Source organism: Aythya ferina (genome assembly GCF_964211825.1).
Source record: "Aythya ferina genome assembly, chromosome: 14".
Lineage (NCBI taxonomy): Eukaryota > Metazoa > Chordata > Aves > Anseriformes > Anatidae > Aythya > Aythya ferina.
This window is the reverse complement of record NC_140312.1, coordinates 15,646,800-15,671,369: the sequence shown is the minus strand read 5'-3', so window position 1 is coordinate 15,671,369 and position 24,570 is coordinate 15,646,800. Positions and strand designations below refer to the sequence as shown.

General features: G+C 38.1%; 1 protein-coding gene across 9 annotated transcripts in view; it reads left to right on the top strand.

Moving 5' to 3' along the window:
• Positions 1-24,570, top strand: part of TENM2 (teneurin transmembrane protein 2) — a 1,369,797-nt gene that overhangs the window by 1,242,148 nt on the left and 103,079 nt on the right. For 8 of the 9 annotated variants that reach the window (XM_084535365.1, XM_084535362.1, XM_084535363.1 and 5 more), the window contains 4 exons: positions 408-530; positions 11,394-11,599; positions 19,261-19,456; positions 22,258-22,359. In XM_084535365.1, the coding sequence (XP_084391491.1) occupies positions 408-530; positions 11,394-11,599; positions 19,261-19,456; positions 22,258-22,359 (627 nt within the window). Of the gene's footprint in view, positions 1-407; positions 531-11,393; positions 11,600-18,518; positions 18,639-19,260; positions 19,457-22,257; positions 22,360-24,570 lie in introns of those variants that run through there. The other variant, XM_084535370.1, reaches the window with a different exon arrangement.

Below are 24,570 nucleotides of genomic sequence, written 5' to 3'. Positions count from 1 at the left end.
GGCCTGCTTTGTTTCAAGGAGCATGTCCCAAGCTTGCGGATCAGAGAGGTGGGACACGCTGCCCAGGGCTGAGCAAAATGCTCACCTCTGCCTTGGTGCCTGGGGCTGTGAGCAGCTTTCCTCCTGCGTTTCGGTGATTTGGAAGCTCTGGTAACCAGGGTAGGGGGGTGGGGAACAGAACAGGTTTCTGTAAGTTTGGGGTTGGCTTTTGTGCTTGGATTTTTATTGTCTTTCCCGGGGCATTGGCATCCCTCGGGGCCCGGCAGCTCTACGGCGGTTTCCCAACGCAGCGCGCAGGAACCCGCCGCAGCCTCCCCCTGCCCCTGCCCCTGCCCCTGCCCCTGCCCCTGCCCCCTGCCCCGTCCGTGCGCCCTGCCCTCACCGCTCCTCCTTTGTGTCTCCGGCAGCGATGCACCTGCTCGGGCTCAACTGGCAGCTCCAGCCCGCCGACGGGCACACCTTCAACAACGGCATGAGGCCGGGCCTGCCGGGCGCGGAGGATGCAGCGACGATGCCATCTGGAGGCAGAGGTGAGCTGGCGGCGGCAGCTCCGGGCTCCCGGCTCCGTCCTGCGGGCGGTTTTTAGGATGCGCTCTCCCCCCGAGGTGCGTGCGAAGACTTTTTGCGGCCGTGCTTAGCGCTGCTGGCGGTTTGCTGCCCGGCACGGCTGCTCTTTCTTTGTCCCTCCGGGCACGAGCGTATAAAATCCCGAGTCCGAGAGCCTCGTCTGCTAACGGGGTGCCGCTCCCTAAGACGCCAATGAAGAAGGGCTCAGTCAAAAGTCCAGGTACATGTTACTGGGTACGGTATGTCCTGTTGCCAGGTGTAGCTTGCAGATATCCGAAGAATGAAAAAAAGCATGACTTGGTGGGAGAAGTACCTTGTACTGCCTGGGAGAGGTGAGAACCTTCAGCCAGGACAAAACCCCTCTTCTGTATTTTTTTTTTTTTCTTTCTCAGCTGTAATTGTAAAGAAAGGACATCAAGGAATCAAGGACAGCAGAACTTGACCCACAGTAAATAACCTGTCCTGTTATTTTAGTATGAGCAAAGTAGGCAACAAATTTTATTTTATTTTTTTCTGAAGGAAAACTATGTGATAATAGAGAATTAAGATACAGGGCAATGAGAAGAATGAGGAAAAATCTGGGAACAAGTACTTTCTTAAACTACAAAAGTATACATTAAAAACCAAGAAAATATGTTTTCACGAAAAAAGATTTTAATCATGTAAATTGAATGCTTTTTAATGGTGAAGCTGAGGTCTTTTCTTTGCTACACAGCAATAACGCTTCCCCTGGTTACTACTGGGACAGCAGCAGTGACAGGACAGAACGGAACCTTTCCATTACTCAAAGCCTTGGTGCGCTGTGTGGGTGGGATGGGGTGGCTGAAGCAGAAGAAAAGTAAGAGCATTTGGTGTTGGTCAGCAGAAGAGTTTTGTTTAGAGCTGAGCATCGCCTTGCTTTCAGCACCTGTGGCTTATGTTTTGCTTGCTGGTTGCTGAATCAAGTGTCAAGTTGCTGAACAAGTGCTGAAACAGGATAGTTGCATCGGGTGCATTGGAAGAATTTCAGTTAAGGTAGTGTTGGGAGGAAAGCCAAGTTCAGTTCTTTGGTGTACCTGGTCCTTTTACATATTATTGATTTGCTTTCATTTTCAATAAATAATGCTGCTGCACCTCTACATCGTTGTGTTTTTTGTGGAGGGCCTAATTTTGGCTTCCTTCTTTTGTTGAAATTCAACATGCTATTCATGGCAAAACACAGGATTTTCAGGCAGTGGCTTGTTGGCTCGGCTTCCATCTCTGACTGACCACAGGTCACACAGTGGATGAACAGCACATCCCTAGGTACAAGGGAGAATATTTATATTACTGCAGAACCTCTTCCAGATTGTGCACAGGTGAGAGACCCTATGGTTTTAGGCAGGAACCTGAAGTGCTCAGGACTTCAATTATGGTCACTTAGCAGACAACTGCAGTGTTTAGCACATTTCCAAATTCCCTCCCCTGCAGCTTTTTGTTGCCATCTCTGTGCAAATATAGGGCAGCAGAACTGTTGAATTGGAATGTGCTCATCTGCCTGGGGCACTTCAGTGCAAATTCTGGCAGTGTATCCCAACCCAGCTCTAATTAGCTTTGCACATGAGAAGAGGTTGCAGTGCTGGCTGTTTGGGGAGCGGTAACCTCCTGTAGAGGAGACAAGGAGACGGAACCACTGGTTATGTCTTAAATTGCCACAGTTAGGTTTCAGCAGAGCGTGTTGGAAAAGTGTTCTTCTGACATTTTGTAGAAGGTTGCTGAAAAGTTGATAATTTTGGAGAAGAAGGAGAGCAATATTTAGGCAAATAATATTCCACAATGGAATAATATGAATGACAGGCTTGGGTGAACACAAGGAATGTCTAAAACAGAAATTCTCATAGCAGCTGATTTTTTTTTTTTTTTAACCTCACCATTCCCTTTATTACATTCAAGTTAATATTGCTATCCCAGCAGTTTTTAGGAAAGCCTCTGACAGCTTTTAACACAACAACCATTTTCAGGGCTCTGGCTGTGGAGAGTGACCTTTTTATAATTGACACAGCTCAGGATGAAGCCATTCTTTTCAAAACATGGGTCTCCCAAAGAAACCTTTAACCCCTCGACTGAAAACGGCCACTTAAACACAGGCTGTGCCTACTCAGCAAGTAAGGCATTTTAAAGTAGAGCAATTTAGAAAGGAAAAAAAAAAAAAAAAAAGACATATTTCAATTTCTTCTGCTTGTTCCTTATTAAAAGACTGAATTCTTGCAAGAAATAATAAAAATGCAATACAAAGAAAATGTAAAATATTTTATTACTACGTTTTCCTATCTGAATAAAAACAAAATTCACTATTAACACAATTGCAGGTTTTTTTTTGTAATTCCATGCTACATCTTGCTGATACTGGGGATGTCTGAAAGGAACAGGCAAGTTGCAATGGGCAGAAAAATCCTCAGTTCTGCTGTAAAACTGCAAGTGAAGTCCACCATGCTCTGACTGTAAACAAAGCACGAGTTACCTTTTTTTGCCTTTAGCCTCTCAAAGTTGTGCTGAACTAGAGATTTATATTAATTGGCAAGAGTAAATAAAATTTCATTTCTTAATAAAAGTGGCAAGGTCGGATTCCTTCATAGTGCATTATAAAAACAAAAGTTGGCACTGCCGTGGAATTGCTACAGGGATGAGATAAATAATGATATTAAAAAAAATAATATCCAAGATTGAAGCCCATTTGTCTGATACAGTTACATAAGGATAGTATGAGAATTTTGGCGTAATAAATCTAGATGAGGAAAAAGAATAAGAGCATGTTTGGGAATAACTGTTTGTTCACAAACAAGTGAACTAGATGACCTTACGGAGTTTTTAGATGCCTAATTTATGTTAGTGTATGCCAAGACTGTATTCTAAATTTAAAGTTATGTAGTAGGGTAGACACATATTTCCATAAAATATGTGACTAGCTATGTGCAGTTTCCTTTCTAATTGACAGAATATACTATAAAAGTCAACTTTAATCATTTCAGAGGACACCTAAGATAAAGTGCTATTCACGTGAAAATATCCAAACTAGCTCCAGCTGCAAACCTGAGTAAAGAATACTTCAGTGTAGAGATTTTTCTTTTTTGTTTGACATATTTTCCTTGGTGTTTTCACAAATTCAGCAGATTTTCTGCTACTTAAAAAAATAATAAAATAAATAAAAATTGATTTGCTATTTTTAAACTTAATGATTCATTAAATGAAGGTTTCACAAAGCTGAAAAGCACAGTAAATATTGTGGTCTTTGATCCTAGAAACTAGCGTTTGAAAAGACACCAAAGACAATTATAGGCACGGATTGTGGATCTGAAAGATCATTCTGGTTACTATAAATACAATGATTAATTGGAAAAGGTAGATTTGAATGCGTGTTCTGATACTCACATAATCTAGTGCATGTGTCTCTTTGGACCAGCCAGCTTGATCCAGGTTCGTGCTCAGCTTATGAGATCTTTACTAAGTCTATCACAGCATGTGGATTTCAAAAATACAATTACAGTTAATGAAAAATACTAGTTTCCAGTTATCTAATTCAGCATATGTAATGGCAGTAATAAAATGAAGAAATTTAAATTTGGAGTTAAATTTTACACTATTTGCTGAGGATGGTTTAAAATTACTTGCTTGAGATGAATGCCTAAAATCCATTCAATTTAGGGAGGGGAAATATGGAATTCTACTAATGTGGCAGAAATTTGCTTTGCATAGATATGGACTCTGCAGCCATTGTGAAGCTGTAAAGATTGTCTTCAGTGCTGTCCAAATTACGTTGAGAAAGGGGTGTCTTTCCCTCTTCCTGTTGCTGCAGTTCCTAGTCACACTTCAGTTTGCACACAGCAATGTTTTTCTAATGGTTCAGATACTTTATTATCAAAGCAGTAGACAGACAGCATTAAAGGAATAAGAAATACATTAAATGGGAATAGTTGCCACTCTTACATATTGATGAGCTGGGGTTCAGGTGCAGATAGATTAGGCCCTGACTTGAATGCCAGGAACACTGATGCTGAAACCTGGAAACCAAGTCATTCTCATCAGGTGGTGTAAGGACTCAGGACCAAATGGAGGGACTTCAGTGGTGTGTTGATAAAAACATTACAAAAAAAAAAAAAAAAAAAAAAAAAAGTCCTGAAACCTCATTAATAATGTAAGCAACGCGACTCTTTTTTCAACTATTTCCTTTCAGACGCCTTGAAACAGATGATCAAAATGTAATAACAATCAATGTATTTTAAATGTCACTTCCGTTATGTTCATTCAATTTAATCAAGACATGCCATCATTTTCCAGGTGGATTAATCTTATTAAGTAGTTATGTGGCTAATGTAATGTAGCTCTTAATTAACATGTTAGCAAGCAGAAATAGAAATATGGACCCTATGAAGGGTGGCAGCTGTGGTCTTCTGACAATACACCAGGGTCCTTCAAGGCTGTCTTAGCAGGAGCCAAGTATTTGTCTAAGTTCATTAGAACAGAGGAGGAGGTATTTTAACTTACTGTGACTGTGTTGATAGCAATAGTATGAATTGCTGTGTTCAAAGCTACTTAGTGAACTGCATATAGCATCAGAGATGATGCAGAAATCCATGCTGGTATGTATTTGTTCTTTGTTAAATGCTGTGAACTAACAGTTCTCAATTTCATTTCAATTCTCGTTCACTTTTGTTTCTGAAAACAGCGAATCCTGTGAAGCATATCCACAGGAATGTGAAAATGTGGCTACATTTTTAGGTGTGTCCAGGTCATAAAGAAACATGTATTTTAATTCCACTTGCAGGGTCAGATTGTTTGACTGCAGCTGAGCCAGAGCAGTGGTCTTAAGCTGATGGTCCCTTTGCAGAATTTCTTTCTTTTCACCACAATAGAAATGTGATGGAATATTGGCTGACAAACCTGAGACATGGATTTTGTTTCAGAAGCTGTTTTGCTGGACCTGTGAAAGCTCATACAAATTCAGAAGCTTCCTTTCTCCTCACTTCACTAAATAGAGCTCATTATTACCTCAGCATCCTCAGCATAACTGAAGTTCAAGATGTGTCATAGCAGCTTCTACAGACCCTCATTTCCTGGCTTTTTACTTTATTATAGCTCTGGGAATTTGTTTTGTATCAGCAGTCAATCTACTTTACACATTTCAAAAAAGTACCTGTGTTTCACTTTGGTACTAGGGCACTTAGGTATTAGTAGTAGATATTTTGAAGTCCATGGAGGGATTGATAAGTGAGATAATAGTGCATAACACTGAATTTTCAGCTGGAGAAATGTGTACAGAAAAGACATTTTCTACTTTTTTTTTTAATTATTTATTTTTAATTATTTTCCTTTCTGAAATAACAAGAAATGCCTGATTATATAAATGAACATTTACCCAAGAAAAAAATTTACCCAAGAAAATTTACCCAAGAAAAAAAATAGTCATTGAAAACAATTGTAATTATTGTGCTTTGGTTGTTGTTGGTTTTTTGTTTGTTTTGTTTCCAAAAGTCAGTGGATTGTATTTTTTTTTTTTCTATTAAATGGCTTTCTTTACACAGCTATGTCATAAATTTCTTTGGAATTCTCAGTCAATTGTGAAAATTCATAACTATATAACAACAGACTGTTACGTTAGATCAAAAGATAAAGAAAGCTGTGTCTGCAGCACAGATCTATAAGAAACTGAGAGGTACAGGAAAAAAAAAGTGAAGGAGAATGATCTTTAACCAATAATTGTGATATTTATGCCTTGTATTTAATTTGTGGTTGTACAGCTGATCTTGGTAGTTCATTATGGGTCCAGTCCATTGGGATGGCTCTTCAGGTAGGTATTTTTCCAGCATGGTATCAAGACGCTTTACAGTCAGCACTGCTAGGCGCATCGTCAAAGTGCTGAAGTTAATTGCTGTTTCAGTGGAATGTCTGTAGTATAACACTGGTGGTAGCCAGATTTAATTTTTATTTTTTAATTTTGACTATGGTATGGGAGAGGAATCTCTAATACCAAGTGTATCTGGTTTCAGTGTAGATACAGTTCTGCCAGCATAGCTGACACTGCTTGATGTTATTTAAATGAAAGGCTGAGTGGGCATGTTGGACCAGCTGCCACCTTGAAGCTGACCCCAGCTCCAAGATGAGGCCAGCTGACAAGTGGGGGAGTTTGCCTTGCTGTTGTCATGTATTGCCTGCCTGATAGCTTCAAAGGCAAATATACTCGAGTGCTAAAACAGTCTTTTCAAATGTATATGCCAAAATAGTAATTCAACTGGGTAAATAACACAGCAGTTTAAATGAGTAAGTGTTATTTAGTTGATAAATATATGTTTGACTGAGAGATTGAAATGGCTCCCCTGGGTAAAAAGAAGAAGTATGCTTTTAAAACTCTCTTTTGCAGATGTTTATAGAGAGGAAATCATGGGGGGGAATCAAGTATCCATAGGGTTATGAGATAAACAAACAAAACTCAAAGACAGCCACCCACAGCAGAAGTAATGGTTTTGCGTTTTATTTGCTCACAGTAGTATGAGTTCTTTGGATTAGTCTTTCTTCCCAGATTTGTCAGTTTGTCACATCTGTAACTTCACTTAACTGCAGTTTATGGTCTTTGAATGTGATCTGCAGTGGTCCATCAAAATGGAAAAGGTTCCAAAAATACCTGGAGGGAGTGAATCAGGTGGAAAGATGCATTCGCTGCATTAAGAGGTGAAGACAGAATGAAGCTATAAGAGAAGTTTACTTTAGGAGTCTCTAGAGACAAAGTTTATAGGTGAAGCTGTTAGTGGAGGAAAAAAAAAAAAAAAAAAAAAAAAAAAAAAAAAACAACTATTGGAAGTATAAAGCTAGGTGTTCTGCTTTTTAAGTTAAAGTAAATTTAAGCCTGTTGTCTGAGAATTGATTCAGTTTTCATACGTGTACATACTTTGCATTTCATTTCTGTATTTCTAACTTGTGGAGGAAGGAACATCAAAGAGGTCAGTGTCGAGACCCTTCCTGTAGTATTTTTTATGTGACTGCTCTGCATTTCTCTTCAAGGTGAGAGCTTTTAATAAATCATTATTAATATTTCTGTTTTACAAATAATCACCTGAGAACATAGAGATCATGAACAGCTCAGGTGCATTGGCTGTGACAAAGCAAGGAGCAGTACCAAGATGCTCTTCCAGGTTCTGTGTTTTATCATAATGGGAGAGTAATTCAGCATGAAGTTATGAGAATATAATTCACTAATGAATAGTCTTTAGAGCTCTTCTGGCTTCCTGGACTTAAATCTTTACAAGAAGTTAGTCAAAAACATAAAACTCCTATTTTAGCAGGACTTAAAGCATTTCTAAGTCATGTTACTTCAGCATTATAACTTAGAGCCATAGAAACAAGATGTGTTACATTCTGGAAACTAAAAATAAGGGACCCTTTCACATGCCAGAGACAAGGCAGCAGCCAAGTTTCTCATACACATGGCATGGGTGCAGAGCAGAGAGATGCCATACTAGAAAAAATAAAGACTTAAAGATAAGGGGTCATTTATGTTAAGTATGTCTTGATCACACATCTATCACTTGATGCTCATCTAACTCACTCTTAAAATCCTCTACTGCATTGAACTTCTCTAGCTGTCACAATTCTTTTCCTAAGCAGAGTTTCCTGAGCCATATTCTAGGAGTGGTTTGTAGAACTGGAAAATAGGTCATTTATGTACTACAGCAAGAAAAGTACGTCTATGGGGAGATGCTTCCTAAAATAATTCCGAATTGAACTGGGTTATTTCAGTGTTAGTAACCTGAATCATGTTTTTAGGTTGATTAAATAAATTCGTGTGCCTTATCTGCTGTTCTCACCAAATTTTAAGATAGTAATTTCATAATTTCAATGAGAAAATACAAAAATGGGTCCCCTAATGGTTTTAGGGGAAAGTTTGATATTTGGTAGGTTGTTTACCTATGAGGTGTGCACTGAAGTAGTAGGACTGTAATGCTGGTTTTCTTGAAGGTTGGAATATTCTGTTTTTAGCTTGATGTATTAGAGGGTTACATATTACTACAGACACCTTTCTCAGCTTTACAAAACAGAATGTTGGAAAAACAAAGGAGACTAAGGCTATGTTCATCCAGAAGTACTAAAGCTTGAGCCTCTGTTGAAGATCTGCCTTTTAATAGGGGTAGGAATTCAATTTATTTGCCAAGTAACTCTAGGGAATATATATTCAGTTGACTTCAAAGCAATATTGTTAGCAAAAGTTAATGGTGGTGTTTTGGGGCTGCTTTAACAGCCAGTGAAGCCATAAACTCCAGCAGAGACGATGGTGGTATTACTGGTGCATGCTCGGAGAGCTTTTTGCACTTGGATAAAAGTGAGGTCTAATGGCTGAAGCAATATGCAGTATTAATCTCTATTTGATGTAGAAAAAAAAAAAAAAAAAAGGCTTGAGTCAAAAATCTGTAAATCAGATATATGCACAAGGTCATTCAATACCATGTCAATTTTGAGGTGGTGTAACGAGCATTCATTTTACTAAAATTTGCTCTTAGAAGGGGTGGTTACTAATGTGGAACAGATCTGGGCTACAGATTCACATCCATTTTACGCGGTGCTTTGAGAAGTAGATTACATCTGCTGATTTCACTATTCTGCTTCTCAAAGATTTGCACCAACTTTGGTGGACCGAGGCAGCTTTGATGTAGTCATGAAATTGAGCAAATTGAAAAATATATAATTCAGATAATTCATTGGTGAGTGGACAGAGAATACTGGAAGAGGCACTAGTGTACTAATCTTCTCACCTTTATTTCTTATACAGCTTTTATAATAATAATAATGCCTACTGTAATACTTCCTGGAAATAGCTTTTTCTTTGAATGTTTCTCTTTCACTGTGAATTTATTGCTCCTGAAGAACGAAATTCTTTAGAATGAGTCAAGGAGTCTGTTCACAGATTACATACAGCTGATGTTCATTTAAGTATGTACAGTCTGCTTCCAAAGAAATAATTTACAGAACACATTTCAAGAGCATGGGAAAAAAAAATATTGCTATGACTTAGAAACGTGATGTGTAGTAGAGTGATGTACTGAAAGGAGAAGAAGGAGCTTCAACTTTCAGTTTGACTTCCCGTTCCGTAAGTGATCCCAGTGCAGCCTTCAACAGGTGCTTTCGTGTGTTCTGCATCTGTTTTCCTACCCACATAGGTATGGAGTAATTTAAATTCTCGTGTGATGGTGCCTGACTTCACAGAGGTAGGGACTTTGAAATATCCTCTGTTGTAGTAATCAATTAGAAATAAAATCATGTAGTTTTCATGAAACATTACATGCTTGACTCTGGTTGATGTGTCTGCAGTTCTTGTGCAGCTCTAAGGGCATCTTGCTTGACATTCTCAACCATTTCTCCTTTCTTTGCAGCCTGTCTTTGCAGCTTCTTCATTTTTGTCAGTGCCATAATGTTTTTGTAGAGCCATTAGCATAGAAAAAGGAAAAAAAAAAAACAACTTACCAAAACCTGTACAGCAGTTGGTATTCAGAGCATTCTTTTACCATTTCAAGACACTGCCAACATAATATCTGTTTCATTATGTACAAGTGTAAGTGCTGCTAATGCAGATAATTTGGAATCTAAAATTGAAACCATGCTATTGCAGCTCTCAATTAAAGATAGTCAAGACAGAAAAGTTATTGTGTATTTACCTGCTGGAATTATGTGTCATTCTGAGCCATCCTGTTACATTCATACAGTGCTGGAAAACATTTCAGCAGTAACTCACCACTGATTGAAAATAACATTACACCATAACAAAAATACGAAGGAAACAGTTGAGCTTTTAACAAATACTGTCAAGTTGTATTATAGGTATCAGTACCATCCAGTGTGTGTTAACATACACACGGTGAGATTGTCATGATAGCTTCAGACTTCTGTGATGGTAGCAGAAATTTCTATGTTTTTCTGAACATAATCAGAAGACATAATCAAACATTACTCTATACTGTAGCTGGGAAATACTCCATATGTAAATTATGTGTAGCCTAAGAACCATCCTGTTCAGCTGCCAAACAGAAGAGATTTGCAGGGTGTTTTAAAGGCTATTTCATGGGCTGGAAGCCAGAGTGCTCAGCCAGAAGGGCCTCGTGTCTTGACTTCTATAATGTATTAGGAAGAACCATCAAATGATGGATTTTAACCAACCCAGCAAATCTGCGTGGGAAGAGGGAGACGTGTAGACAGTCTCTCTGTTTCAGGCAGAGAGAACTTAAAAGGAGCAACTTGAGATGTACTAACTTTCTTAAAAGAGTGAGAAGGTGCATTTTGGAGTACAGACACTGTCCTCTAAATCCTTTTCTGTGCATTTCATTTCTTCAGTAAACTCTCGTCTATGACTCAGAGCTTATTGGACTACTTTACTATATAGAGCAATAGTAATGAATATTTGCAATCAGTTCATTCAGATTGAAATTATAACTTCAGTTCACCTTTTTGATATTTATATATGCATGTGTGTGTTGCGTAGAAGGTTCAGCTGAAAAGAGCACAAGAAAATTTGTATGTGCTTGTTTGACTCAACTGTTACTGTATTTGATCAGTAAAGAGATTGTAGTCATGTAGTCATGGCATTCAAAGCTTGGAGGGATTGGAAGATTTCAGGTGCTCCACAGAAAAAGGGTCAAAGCTACCTTTCTTTATATATATGGAACAAATTCTTACATACTGTTTGAAACAGCAAACAAATTGCATCAGAATAAGAAAGTCACAGTTTTATATAAACAGCATCATTGCTACAGATATTCATCTTCAATATCACTGCTAAGAATGCCTGTATTAAGAGCAGTTATCTCACTTGTTTGTTTTTCATTTTATAGGACCATGGGTAACTAGGAATAGCAGCATAGATAGTGGAGAAACAGAAGTTGGCCGCAAGGTCACCCAGGAAGTGCCCCCTGGAGTCTTTTGGCGGTCTCAGATCCATATCAGCCAGCCACAGTTCCTGAAGTTCAACATATCCTTAGGGAAGGATGCTCTTTTTGGTGTTTATATAAGAAGAGGACTCCCACCATCTCATGCCCAGGTACTTTATCGATGTATTTCTTACTTTTAAATGTGAAAATGCAGAAGTTTGGAGAATCTATATTACATTTATGTTTGAGCTTATGGAGCTTAAGTTTAGGGATTCTGTGCAGTATGCTGGGAATTACTTAATTTGTGATATTTGCCCTGGTATTAAGATTTCTAGATTATTACATACCCTAACAGAACATCGATGAGAGAAATAACCAAGGATGATGTTCTTGCTGGTTAGGCTTTTAAAATAACTTTCAATTTGGCACTCGAGGTTTTAAATCTCTGAGGAATTTGTGGCATCAGTTGCAGTGGACTGATCCAGTTATGCACCAGTCAAAAATGATGAATGGAGATGGTCAAATTCACAGCATCGAAGCATGGTATACAGCTGGAATGAATGTACAGCTAGATATGATAACACATAATTTTCTGGGTTTACTTCATAGAACTTTCAAACTCCACATCCTGGTGAAATGGCATTTGGTGGGCATGCAAAAAACTTTGGCATCACTGCTACCCAGCCATATTAGAGGACAAAATGCAGTGGTCATGTCTGGAAGGATTTTATTTTACTACTCTTCCCTCAAAGGCGGTATTAAGGTATAATGTGTCATTTAGACATTGAGCAAGTCTTTCTCTTGGGAACCACAGTTCTTTATTTCTAACCAGCTACAGAATTGAAAGCTCAGCAACAGCACTTTTTTTTTTTTTTTCCAGTAACCCTGCAGTACTGAGCTAAGGGCTGTTGGTAAAGATAGTTTTAAATTTAGTAGGGCCAAATTTATGTATTGTTTTCTTATAGGTTGTTCAGTGGTGTTTGGAGTTTTGTTGTAAGAATATGTAGACATTTTATTTTACAGAGAGAAAAAATAACGTATTGGAAGTTTTTAATGTGAATGGGAAGAATCTTGTTTACTTAGATTAGAAGTGTAATGAGAAATAATATTTTGCAGTTACACATACTAAAAGGAAAGAGCCTCCATTCTTTAGAGAGCAAGGGAAGGAGAAATAGGAACCAGCTTTTGGAAAGGAACCCTTCCTTTACACATATCCTTGCTGCTGAAAATCAGTTCTTCATTCAAAAATTGCCACCTAAACTTACATGCTTTATTTAGGATATGAATTCCAAAGATCAAATGTAGAACTCCAGGCTCCCTTTTGGGACACCCTTGTTTAACATTGATAGATAGATGCCTTGCCCTGATTTGCAAAGAACTGATGCTATGTTTTCATTTGGGAAGCAGACTGCAATTACATAAAAGGTTCAGCTAAAAGCAGAGAGGCTTCAACACAATTGTGTTGCCATACAGAGAAAGTATGTTCATAGTGCCTGCAAGAGATACCAGCCCTGAGTGAACTGTGTCCATGTACAGGCACAAACTCATGGTACAAAGAGTGAAGCAATGAACTTTCTGTGGAAAGTACACGTATGTAACTGAGTTTTGGATCTGTTTCCCAGTGTGAAGTAAATTTGTGGAACTAGTGTGCATTGGATCATGTTCTTTGGTTCAGCCTATAGGCAAGAATAACAAAATCTTTAGGCTGATTTGGGTAAAATGAGAGAAGGGATTTACAAGGGTTTGTGACCTCTACTTTTAAGAATTTGTGAACAGGTAGCTTTATGATTATCCAAAATCCATTGACTTCTTGTACACTGTTATGAAGCGTTCTTTGAGTTACTGAGTATCTTTATATATCTGATACCCAAATATATCTGACTGGTAAGAAATAAAGACCAGCAGACCACAAATCAAGGAGGAATGATAAGAGGTTATTTTTCTGTATAGCTAGGGGCTAGCATACAACATCCTGAAGTTCCGTACAATAATTAGGTAGGATGGGAAAATTGTAATGGATTGCTGAATAATTTTAAGTCATTTTCAGATATCCATGCATTGTAGAAGATATCCACAGAGAATATGTTCCAAGGCTGGGGCCTTTCTTGAGAGTGTTTTGATTTTGGCACTTGCATTTCAATATCTTGTCTTGGGGGTGAGGTTCTGTCTGTGGATCTTTGGCTGTACCGGTGAGGTTAACAGCATAATTCACTGAGCATTAATTCATTTAATTCAGAATTTTTGCACTCTCTTTCCATATCATTCCACCATGGAAGAAAAAAAAAAAAAAAAAGGAATTTAGTTGAGGAAAACAAACAAAAGTATAAATTATGAAGTGAAAATGGCTCAACCAAAACTCCAAAATGATTGTCAAGGTTTTCTGTAATTGCAAGTTAATTATAATTGTCTGACTTTCATATGATGGAGGTATGCCTGTATCTCCTATAAGAAATCCACCTGGAAGTAACTGGTAGTACAAGATATTTTCTGAAATTGAAAATGAACTTTAGTTTCTATTGCACTGTGATCAGCTGTATTGGTTCTAGGTTTCATTATGATGTTCTCATCTGAGAGGCTATGATCAAGCAGAGTTCTTCTTCCTTCACTAGACATTGCGTGCATTGGATATAGATTTAAAAACCTTTCTGTTAAATTAAATTATTAGAAATATCAACTCTGTTTCCTACTGTTTCCTCCTTGGAGAACCTCTTTTTCAGTCTTTATTTAGTGGAAGCAATTCCATCCCTCATCCCTAGCTGGAGCTAATGAAATCCATCAGTATAATCTGCAGGATTACTTCCCCGTATTTGTGCAGGGTCTCGGCACTTTTCAATGGGGTAATGCAGCATAAGATTGCTGTATCAAAATCCAACCAAACTGCTGCCAAGAGAAATAATTTTAGGAAAAAGCAATGCAAGCAGTTACACACTGAAGTTGGGGAAAAGAAGGCTGGTTCTGACAGAAAGAAGCAGAGTGGGTTTGTGTGAATGAAAATAGTCTGAAGTTGACACCAGACAATATTCTAAACCTGAAGTTTGAAATCCTTGGTTTTGCAAGTTAGGGACATGAGCTGTATTGCAGTGAACAACTTCACTTGGCAGCTCATCACTGATCAGAGCTGATATGTCAAGCCAAGCAAAATCCTTTGTGGGAACAAGTCAATAATCAGCAAATTAAGTACATGATTAACCTGAGACAACAAGATGCGGTTCCTGTCTGTGGGCCCTGCTGAGATTTAACCTTCTCTGTATTATTGCTTAGCAAATATTCCAAATGCCTGGCTTAGTCAGTCAAACTGATGTAGCTGTAAACTTCTCTAGAAGCGGAGTTGTGTGCCATGTGTATAGGGAATGGAGCTCTAGAGGAGAGGTAAAAATGCACTTTTGAGTGGCAGGCAAACTAGAAACAGAAGTACATTGCTTTCAAGTAAAATTCCTCCAATCTGTGCAGCATGAAGTGACTCTGCAGAGATTACAGCAAATATGATGTTACTACACATTGTTTGAATATTCCAAATGATGCCTGAATTAAAGTAACCGTATAGAAACATCCCTATAATACCTGGAGAAGGCAATGCCTGGAGTTGTTTTGCCTTAATTTCCAGCAGAGTCTTTTATATTCATAAACTTTTCATATCAAAATGAAAACCATTTCTATGTAGGACTGTCTTTGCTTGAAACAGCTTGAATATCTGGGGAAGCTCAGTGTTTCCTGGCTTTTTGGCTGCTGCTGAAGCACATTCCTCAGTGCTCTGGTCACCTCAAAGCTATGTGATGGTGCTGTTACAGTGAACACTGTGCTTCATTGTGCTGCTTCTGCTGTGTCACATTCAAGACGCACATTTAGACATTAAAACAAATTGCTTGACTGTTGCAGTGGGTATCAGATGTTTCAGGGGGGTATTTTTTATTTTTTTTTCCTCCGTTTGAAGATACATCCATTATTAAGACAAGAGCTCTCAGAAATCTTTCTTTTCAGTTTCTAATTTCAAAGACGGTTAGAGATTTTATGGCGGCATGCAAGTAGTTTCAAATGTAAGAAAAAAAATAAAGGTCACATAGATTGTGTTCCCACTCTTGACCCCTGCAATCTCTGTTTGCTTCACTGTGCTTTCACAACTAATTCACTTCCTGTAGGCAGCAGTTCTCAGTAGACCTGTGCTATATGGATGTCGTTTTGCAGTGTAGTCACTAGCATATACATGTAAAGTTCCCAAACTGTTTTTCTGACTCCCCGTGGTTACTGGAAAAAGAAAATCCTTATTAGATTGTGAATAAAATGCATCAGAGGAAGATAGGAAGCACTGAAGGGAGAAATTATAAAAACAAATTGGCCAGAGAGAATTTAGCATGAAATTTAAGTTTGTAAGTAAAAGTATGTTTTGGTATGCTGTGTAGTAAAATAAATAAAGTAATGGAAAATGGGAATTTGGGATTTGGAGAAGTAAACTGGCAGGTCAGCTCTTTCTGTGGAACTTTAATCGTGTAAGTACTGCCCCCTCCAAAACTGAACTCTGAAAATGCAGTCATTTGTGATTTTTGTGCATTTTGTTTATGGGAAGATTTTGTCATTTTTGTGTGACTTTCTGTATGAAGCCACAAAATATAAAGGATAGTAAAATAAATAAATAAAAATGTCAATGAATCTTCCAAATTACTTCAGAGACATAGTTTGATTGCTGACTAGATTCATTCCCTGGTACATGTGATCTAGTTTGCTCTTCCTTAGCAGTTGTTTTGTTAGATTAAGAAGCCACTATGCAGTTTTTTTAAAGATCATGAAAGTACTTACATTCGTTTCTTAGATGGGTCTTCTTGTCTGTACATGTTTGTGAATGAGTAGCTTTAAAGCAAGAATGGTATTTCTGGCACAGCGTTATACAACGGTAATTAATCATGCAAGTGGGGTAAATCAGAAAACCAGTGGGACAGCAAGGAGCAAAATGATGAACCAGCCAACTGTGTGAAGAAATCTAATCCAGTTATGAAGTCACAGTACCTCCTCAGTAACCAATTGGTCAGGGATTTCAGATTTTTGGTTACATATACCCAGTATTTGCTGACACATTAAGGTTTGTACACCCAGGGAACCACTGCATTATCTTCCTTCTTTTTGTCCTTCAGCACTGAGTAATCCAAAGAGGGATAAGCATTTATTGTTATATTCTATATCAGCTTGCACTGGTAATTCACAAGTCGTAAGCTTACTGATGTTTAGTCATTACACTTTTGCCTGAACATGACATAGTTCTTCACGGTTTAATTAAGGATGGGTAATACCAGCCTCTATAGAGTGTAGTTAAAAGTGTAGCCTTATGGGGAGCCATGCCAAGGGACCTGTTTTCCCTGGGTCATACCTGTCATTGTGAAAAGAGATTCTGTAGCTAAAACTACTTCAGGCAGTTTCAGCCTGAGTACTTACTATTCCCCTTCGATCTTGCCAACTGCTGAGCCTTCTCTACTATATGAGGCAGAATCAGCATCAAACAGAGGGGAGGCAGAGGAACCTGCCAGCACAAGCAGAGATGAACAGCATGTTGCCAGTGAGAAATGTCAGCTTTTATTGCTGCTTCCTTAGCTGACCCTTTGTGAACGATTGTTCTGAAGAGCAAGATTTCTTTTTCCCAAGATGTTGCCCAAGTAATAACGTTTCCCAAGGAGGTGATGAGTCTGTCCTTAACCTCTGACTGTTAGACAGTAGGTTTTAGTAATATTTCCAAATGTCATTGATTTAAGAGAGAGATACATGTGTGTTTGGCACCTCTGATGCTCTGAGAGTTACTGACAAGCCAGAATTCTCTAAATCTCTGGTGTGCATTGGCTTAAATGCACTAATTACCTAAATTACCTTCTTTTGTGGAAATCCTTTGTGCAAAAAGGGCTTGATGAATGGCAGTTAGATATTTAAAATTTGGTGAAACTTTTCGTTTCACTTCTTACCTTTTCCCATGATTAAAGGAATAATGCACTTACTGTGGCAATATCCTTCAACATCAGTACTCATGGGCTGAAATTCCTACTCTGTCTTGGATTTCATTTGTGGCTGCTATGACACCATATTGGTGTCATAGCACCATGTATTTAAAAGGAAGCCAGTAGTACCTCCATCCTTTTCCCTATGATGTACAGCCAAGTGTATCATAGGCTCTGTGGCTCATATTATAACTGCTACAAAATTTCAAACAGGAAGGTCAGCTTTAGTAACCCAGTTTGAAAAAGCTGTGTAGTAAGTCACTAATACATTAAATCAGTCCATCTGTCTGTCTCTGCTAGCAAAAGGGAAAATCTTCATTATTTTATTGCGTATCGTGTATTATTTTCTAGGACTCGCTGCTAAGGAGTGGAATTCAGTTTACAAGACAGCCCTTTCAGATGTTTGGTCTCTGTAAGATGCAAAATGGTGGTTTGTTTTTTCCACTGAAATTGAGGGAAGGTGTAGGCTTTCTTAGAGCTGTCACAAATGTGGGGCTAGCAAATATGTGCTAGTGATAACGGGAATGCAATGAAACCACTGGCCAGCAAGCACATACTGTTACAGTATTTAATTGAACACATACATCTTTCTTTAGGCATCTGTCTGCTCCTTGATAGATAAATACGTCTAAAGTAAGATGTATTTTCACAGGGGACTTGTTATACAGCTATCAAAAAATTAGATATATTGTTTTTGTTGTTTCTTAAGGACTGCCCTTAGATAGGGCCTATGAGAGCTGTAAGTTGAGCATAACATCAGCTTGAGAGCTCTAGAATCAAAGACATTAAAGGCAGAAGGGAAAAAAGCCTGCTAGGACATATAGTCCAGCTGCTTTGCTATGCAGAGTTATTCCCTATTGTAGATTAACCAATATTTCTTCCAGCCTTGTTTAATTGTGTGATGCAGTGGCATCTCCACTGGGAGGCTATTACTGAGCTTAATAGATGGGAAGCTTATCTGACATTCATCTTAAATTTCTTTCTTCCTTTTTTTAGTTTCATGCCATTAATGGTGCCATCCCTCTTATACTCTAAATAATCACTTGCTCTGTTTGATCCCTTTTCCAAAGATTAATGTAATGTTCTACCTTACTTGGAAAGCATCCAAACAGAAATTCTCCATTTTCCTTAATAGAAGTTCAATTCCTTCAGCCACCTGATTTGTGTTATTCCTTTCCATGCTCCCTCTGGTTTTTGTATCCTACTTACCTCCTGACCGTTCTACATACCAACTCAGGTAAGCAAGCTGCTCTGTGATGTACCATTTCTACAGTGTCTTTTTATTGAGTACGAAGTTACTTTATGTTAGACAGATGTGTTCCTTGTTTGTGCTGTTCCTGTTTGGTTTTGCGTTCTGCGGGTGTCCAATCAATTATATGTCTCGAGGTACATCTGAGACGTCTGTACTGCGTGCAACAGTAATTTATTGTAGGTGATTGCTTAGGAGAGGATGTCTCTCTCCTAAGTTGAAGGTTTCCAGCTTTGAAAGCTGTACAGAAACCTAAAATTTTGTGATGGGTCAAAGCAATGATTTCATCTGATCTCTCAAAACTCAGCCTGTCAAGAAATACTGCTTGTACAGTTTTGATCACCTATGCAGAGAAAAGATACATAATTCTGTGTCACTGTTTAAAAAAGGATAAGTCACAGCATATATATGTTCAATGGAAATTCAGTAAATAGTAGTTTTACTTTGTTACATCTTTTAGAAATTCCATTTTATGACTTTTTTTTTTTAATACAGCACATGGTGTTAGATTTTGAGCTGAAATATCATAAATATCATTCTGTATTCAGGTCTCTTTGGGGTTTTGTTTGTTTTCTTTTTTTTTTTTTCTCTTTTTTTTTCTACTTTGCAGTATGATTTCATGGAGCGCTTGGATGGGAAAGAGAAATGGAGTGTGGTGGAGTCCCCACGGGAACGTCGAAGTATTCAGACCCTCGTTCAGAATGAGGCTGTGTTTGTTCAGTACTTGGATGTGGGTTTGTGGCACCTGGCATTTTACAATGACGGCAAGGACAAAGAAGTGGTCTCTTTCAGTACAGTTATTTTGGGTAGGTATCACCACAAGCTGAACGTTTTTCCTCTCATTGATACCTTTCCGTGATTGAAGTCAAAATACAGTCTTCAGCATTCAGTCTTTTTGTCCATATGTTGTTACGCAATTGTTTCTTAACACTACTCTCAAAAAGTCTGTTAAAGGGGTTTTGATTTTAATTTCCTGATTTCTCTTCTAAGATTTTACCATTCCTATAGTTCTTGAGGTTAGTTCTGGGAAACAAGATGGTCAGATAAGTTCAGCCTGGACTGAAGCATTCCCCAGTTAATATTCCTCTCCCTTATCTCTGTCATTTTTATACCTATTTGCTTCTCCAGAGAACCTGCTTTACACCTGAGGGGAATAGTATCCAACAGGAGAGGTGCTTAGTCTTTGTGGAAAGACGGTACAAGAAACGGACACCTGTGCATGGGGTTGCTTGCAGTCACCCCAGAGATGACTTCATTCTGTTAATTAGCTATAAGCAGTCTTCCAGCTTGCTACTCACCTAATGGTGGGCCGTCATCTCAACATGATGGAACAAGAGCAGAAGAGCATCCAGTCTGTGATCTGAGAAGCCTGCAGTTTTGTTAGAATAGGGTTCCATTTAGTTGAAAGCCACGCTGAGCATGCTCTCCAATCTTAATCAGAAGATTTGTTAAAGTACTTGATGAGCTTTGGTGATTGTCTTGTCACAGTGGCATCAAAAACTACTAGATGGGCTACATGCTATTCCATCCTGGCTGCTTGGATTAAATGGCATTGCATTTTGTAAATCTGTAATTTCCATTAGTATAGAAAAAGAAAAATTCCAAAAATTCAAACTGAGTTTGTAAGTCTGATGAAAAATAATTGGAAGTCTTTTCCAGCCTTGCATGATTAATGTTTTAAAGCTTAATTCTTCTTTTACATCACTACAAAGTTTGTAGGCTTATGTCCTAAAGGGTGTAAGAGGATAGCCAATATCGTGTCACTAAGTATGGATATAATTGTTTCTGTTAACCTCAATTAAGGTGAGACACTGTTTTTTGTTTCCCTAGCTCATATGTGTTTTTGAGAGTTACTAGGTGCTGTGCCTATTTATGTATAGATTTATGAATTAGTCCATAGAAGGCATTTTCTGCCTCTCCAAAAACATCAACATTTGAGCTTTTATCTTGGTATTCCCCTACTGTGCTTCTTAGAAAATCATCAGGTATGATAAGGTGTCCTTAAAAGGCCTGCCCTGTCTACAGCTTTCAGGAGTTTCAAAGGTCTAATAGTCAGGTAGACTATATGATAGTGCAATAGTAGTAATTGGACTGAAATATAGAGAAAAATACAGTGTTTTATCCAGTTAAGAGGTTCTTCTACACACACCCAGTATCAGATATTTCCTAATCAAAGGATCTGAGAGAGCTGAAAGTTTTTCTGATGTGGGAGAGGAGAAAGAATAACACAAATGATGTTAACTCACAGGCAATAGTTAATTTACCATGGTTTGAATACAAAGAACATCCTTTTGTGAGCCGTGAAGCAAAATAATGAATAAATCTATAGACGCATTTCTTCATGAGATAAGTCGATATTTTTGACCATTTCACATCACAGTTTTTCTTTTCATTATTTACATGAATCATTTCAAGAGGCCAAGTGAATGGCATCTTTTAAAATTTTTCTGTAGGTTTTATTATTATTATTTACTTAGTGTTTGCAACTGTTAAATTAGATATGAAGTTGGGCTTGACTCCTTTTCCTCTTTTCAGTTTAATTGGACAGAAGAATACTCTGTATGGTGCTACTAGTTCCAAATCCAAAATTTATCTTCCATGTTCTGTAGATGCTATTTGTTGGTGTCTGGGACTGACAGAGTCATTTAGTTTAGGACCATAGGTCCTACAACAACAGGGAGTAACAGTGAGAAATTACAACATTACGATTATATTTTTCTTCCAATAATTCAGTGTTGAAAATATGTTCCTCTCAAATTCAGCAGCCTTCATATAGAATAGAATTCTAAGCATTAATTTCAAAATTGATGTTTCATTTCCACTTTATATTATGCAAAGTAGTACACTGTGTCAGCCAAATAATAACAGAAATTAGGGAAAAAAGCAAATAGCTTGGTACAGCTGAAATTTTATCATCAGGCTGGTGTGCTTATACTTCACAGACTATGGAAGTCTTCAGCATTTCAGTCAGTTACTTTAACTCCAGAGTTAAATGTTGCTCTCTGGTTTTACAGACCTCTTCATCCTTTTGTACTTTTTTTTTTTTTAGATTGGGGGGAGGGGGACGGGGGGATAAATACTATTTGCCATAGCAAAAGAGCTACTCTTTGTCAGGTACAGCAGATGTTTCTGTCAACTTTCTTAATGAAGCTTTCAGTCTGTAGAAGAAAAAGTTACACTCCTTGGAATAATCAGTTCCACGTGGAAAAGTCATTGTGCAAGATCAAAGTCAAATTGCAAGAGGAAGATTGTCAACTTCCCTGTCGAAGCATTATGTTTTATACATAACATGAGTTCAAATATAGTTATAAAGGTCATAAGAAACAGTTTTGTCTACCTGTTTGAACAAAGGGTTTGGGTGTTATCAGTAGATTTGAGTGCTAATGTTGCTAGAAGGTTTGGTATATGACTTGTAGGCTATCACTACATCTCTACAGTTACTCGTGCTGCTAGAGATCTTGGTAACTTTCCACTTCACCTGAACTCTGTGGCGTTAATAATATTAGCTGTTGTTCTTATAAACATTGAAGACAAAATTAAAGAAAAACTAGGCAAATAACTTGCAACCTAGGAGCCAACTAATATACCCGTGATGCTTGTATTTCAGATTCAGTGCAAGACTGTCCGCGCAATTGTCATGGGAATGGTGAATGTGTGTCTGGTGTCTGCCACTGTTTTCCAGGATTTCACGGAGCAGATTGTGCTAAAGGTATTGTTTTCTTTGTGTTTACAAATAACCACAGCGTGTGTTTGAGATGTATGGATCTACAGCACCTGCTAGTTAGCATGGGTCCAAGCTAGGTTCAAATAGATCAATACTCTTTTTTTTCTTAGTGAAATATGATCAGGTGGAAATATTGCCACATTGCTGATGTGCTTGCCTAGCTACAACTTTTTTGTCAAATGTAGAAGGCAGAAGTGGCAGAAAAGATTTATTTTCTGTAAAAGTGGATGAATTATCAGTGCTTTCTGATAAGCATGAATTGGTCTGTAATAAAAGACTGATTATCTCGTTAATAGAGTGTAATATATATTCTGTCTTGGATAAGCCACGCTTCTAGTTCACAGTAGCTTTGTTGCATATGCAATTGCTCCTCACCAAAGGAAGTTCACCTTTTATTTAGGCAAGTAAGTAGGACTTGACAGAGTCTTAAAATATACCTTATATTGAGTTTTGATTGTAAATTTTAACTACTAAAATTCAGAGATTTGTGATTATCAAGGATTTCACAGAACTTCAAAAGACATCTGTGGATTGGCAGTATGTGTTTACAATTTTTTTCAGAGAGTTTGGGATAGCTGTCATACAGGGAAGATTCATGAAGGAAGACCTTTTTAGTTTATACAGTTAGTAGCACATATGGTGTCTAAAATCAATGACTTGCTTGAATTCCCAGATGTTCCTGAGCACAGTTATAACATTTTGCGATTTGTTTCCTTAGTTTATGTGAGGTTTAGGCCCCTTATAGTTATTACTTGTTTACAGTTGTTTTCCACAGGGATAGAGTTGTTAGTGTTCCAAGAGTATGGCATTTGAAAGCGGTTAAAATGCCTTGAAGGGCCTTAGAAGGGTGCTCATTTTTTCTTAGATCATGATCCAGTTCTGAGGACAGTTCATTGTGGCCCCACCTCTTTCAATGGTGTAGCAGGGTGGGACCCACCATACCTGTGCCTGGCTACCAAGTGCTCCTTGAATAGCTGCTAGACCCATACTGGAGAGTCATTTCTATTTTGTATCTCTGTATTTGGCTCCTAGAAGTGTCCCAGTAGGGGAAAAAATAAAGAGATCCCAAGGGCCATGGGAAGTTAATGCTATCTCAGCACTAGCCCTACTCAATTGAAAGACTGCTTCAAATAAAGAGTGCATGTTGTTTGATTACATGAGAAATTATGATGGTTGGCAAATATATAGAGAAGACATCTGTATATCACAAAGGAAATGGTGTGATAATGTGTGCTATAAATACACACTGACAGCTATATGCATTTCTGTGGTGTTAACCTGTGAAAGTATGCATGTAATGACTGTGTGCTTCACTGCCACTCTTTACACATACATGGTCATTAAATCAGCTCATTTGCATTTTGAGTTGTGGAGCAATCCTGCATTGTGTACTGAACCTCTGTGTAACGCTGTATTCTGTCTTTGTGCTAGGAGATAGTCTGTTCAGGCTACATCAGATACCTTTTAATAGGGTACTTGTCAAACTCTGTCAGGCTTCTAACAGCCCCTGAGAAATTTCCCTCTGCTTCCTGCCTTGTCCTTTGTATGTTGTCTCTCTACCCTCAAAAGTAGGTTTTGTGGAAGCTTCTTTCACCTGTCTTACCGTTTCTTTGTCAAACATCATAGTATTTCTAAAGAACAAAGAAGCTTGAAAAACTACATAAAATGATAAAATGGGTATATTGGCAGAATTCTCATGTATATATACAAGCACAGAGCTGCACATCTTAGACACTGTAAGGCATACCCAGAAGCATGGGGCTGAGTTAGTGTGTAAAGGCAGTGTGCCTCACCAATGTCATGGGCACTGTTACCCATGGCCACAGGTTTTTCAGCTTACTTGAATGCTGATTACATGTGAGAGCAGTTTCAGGAGATAGCAATCAAAATTGGGGATTGAAAGAATGATAAAACACAATAAAATGAGATAGAAATTAAATCTATTCCAGCATATTAGATGTTTGGACTCATGTACTATATATTTACTGTAATGTTAAGTTTCTATTTAAACTGTCACATGTATGGAAAGATAATTATTTTTCTTTCCATCTGATTTTTTTTTATTATTATTTCCCTAGCAACACATCTTTCAATACCTCAGTTCTCCACTGTAAAATAATGCAAGGCAAGATTCAAATAGGGAAATGCGGAGAAGAAGTGAGCAAGCTCCTCACATATCTCACAGAACTTGATTCA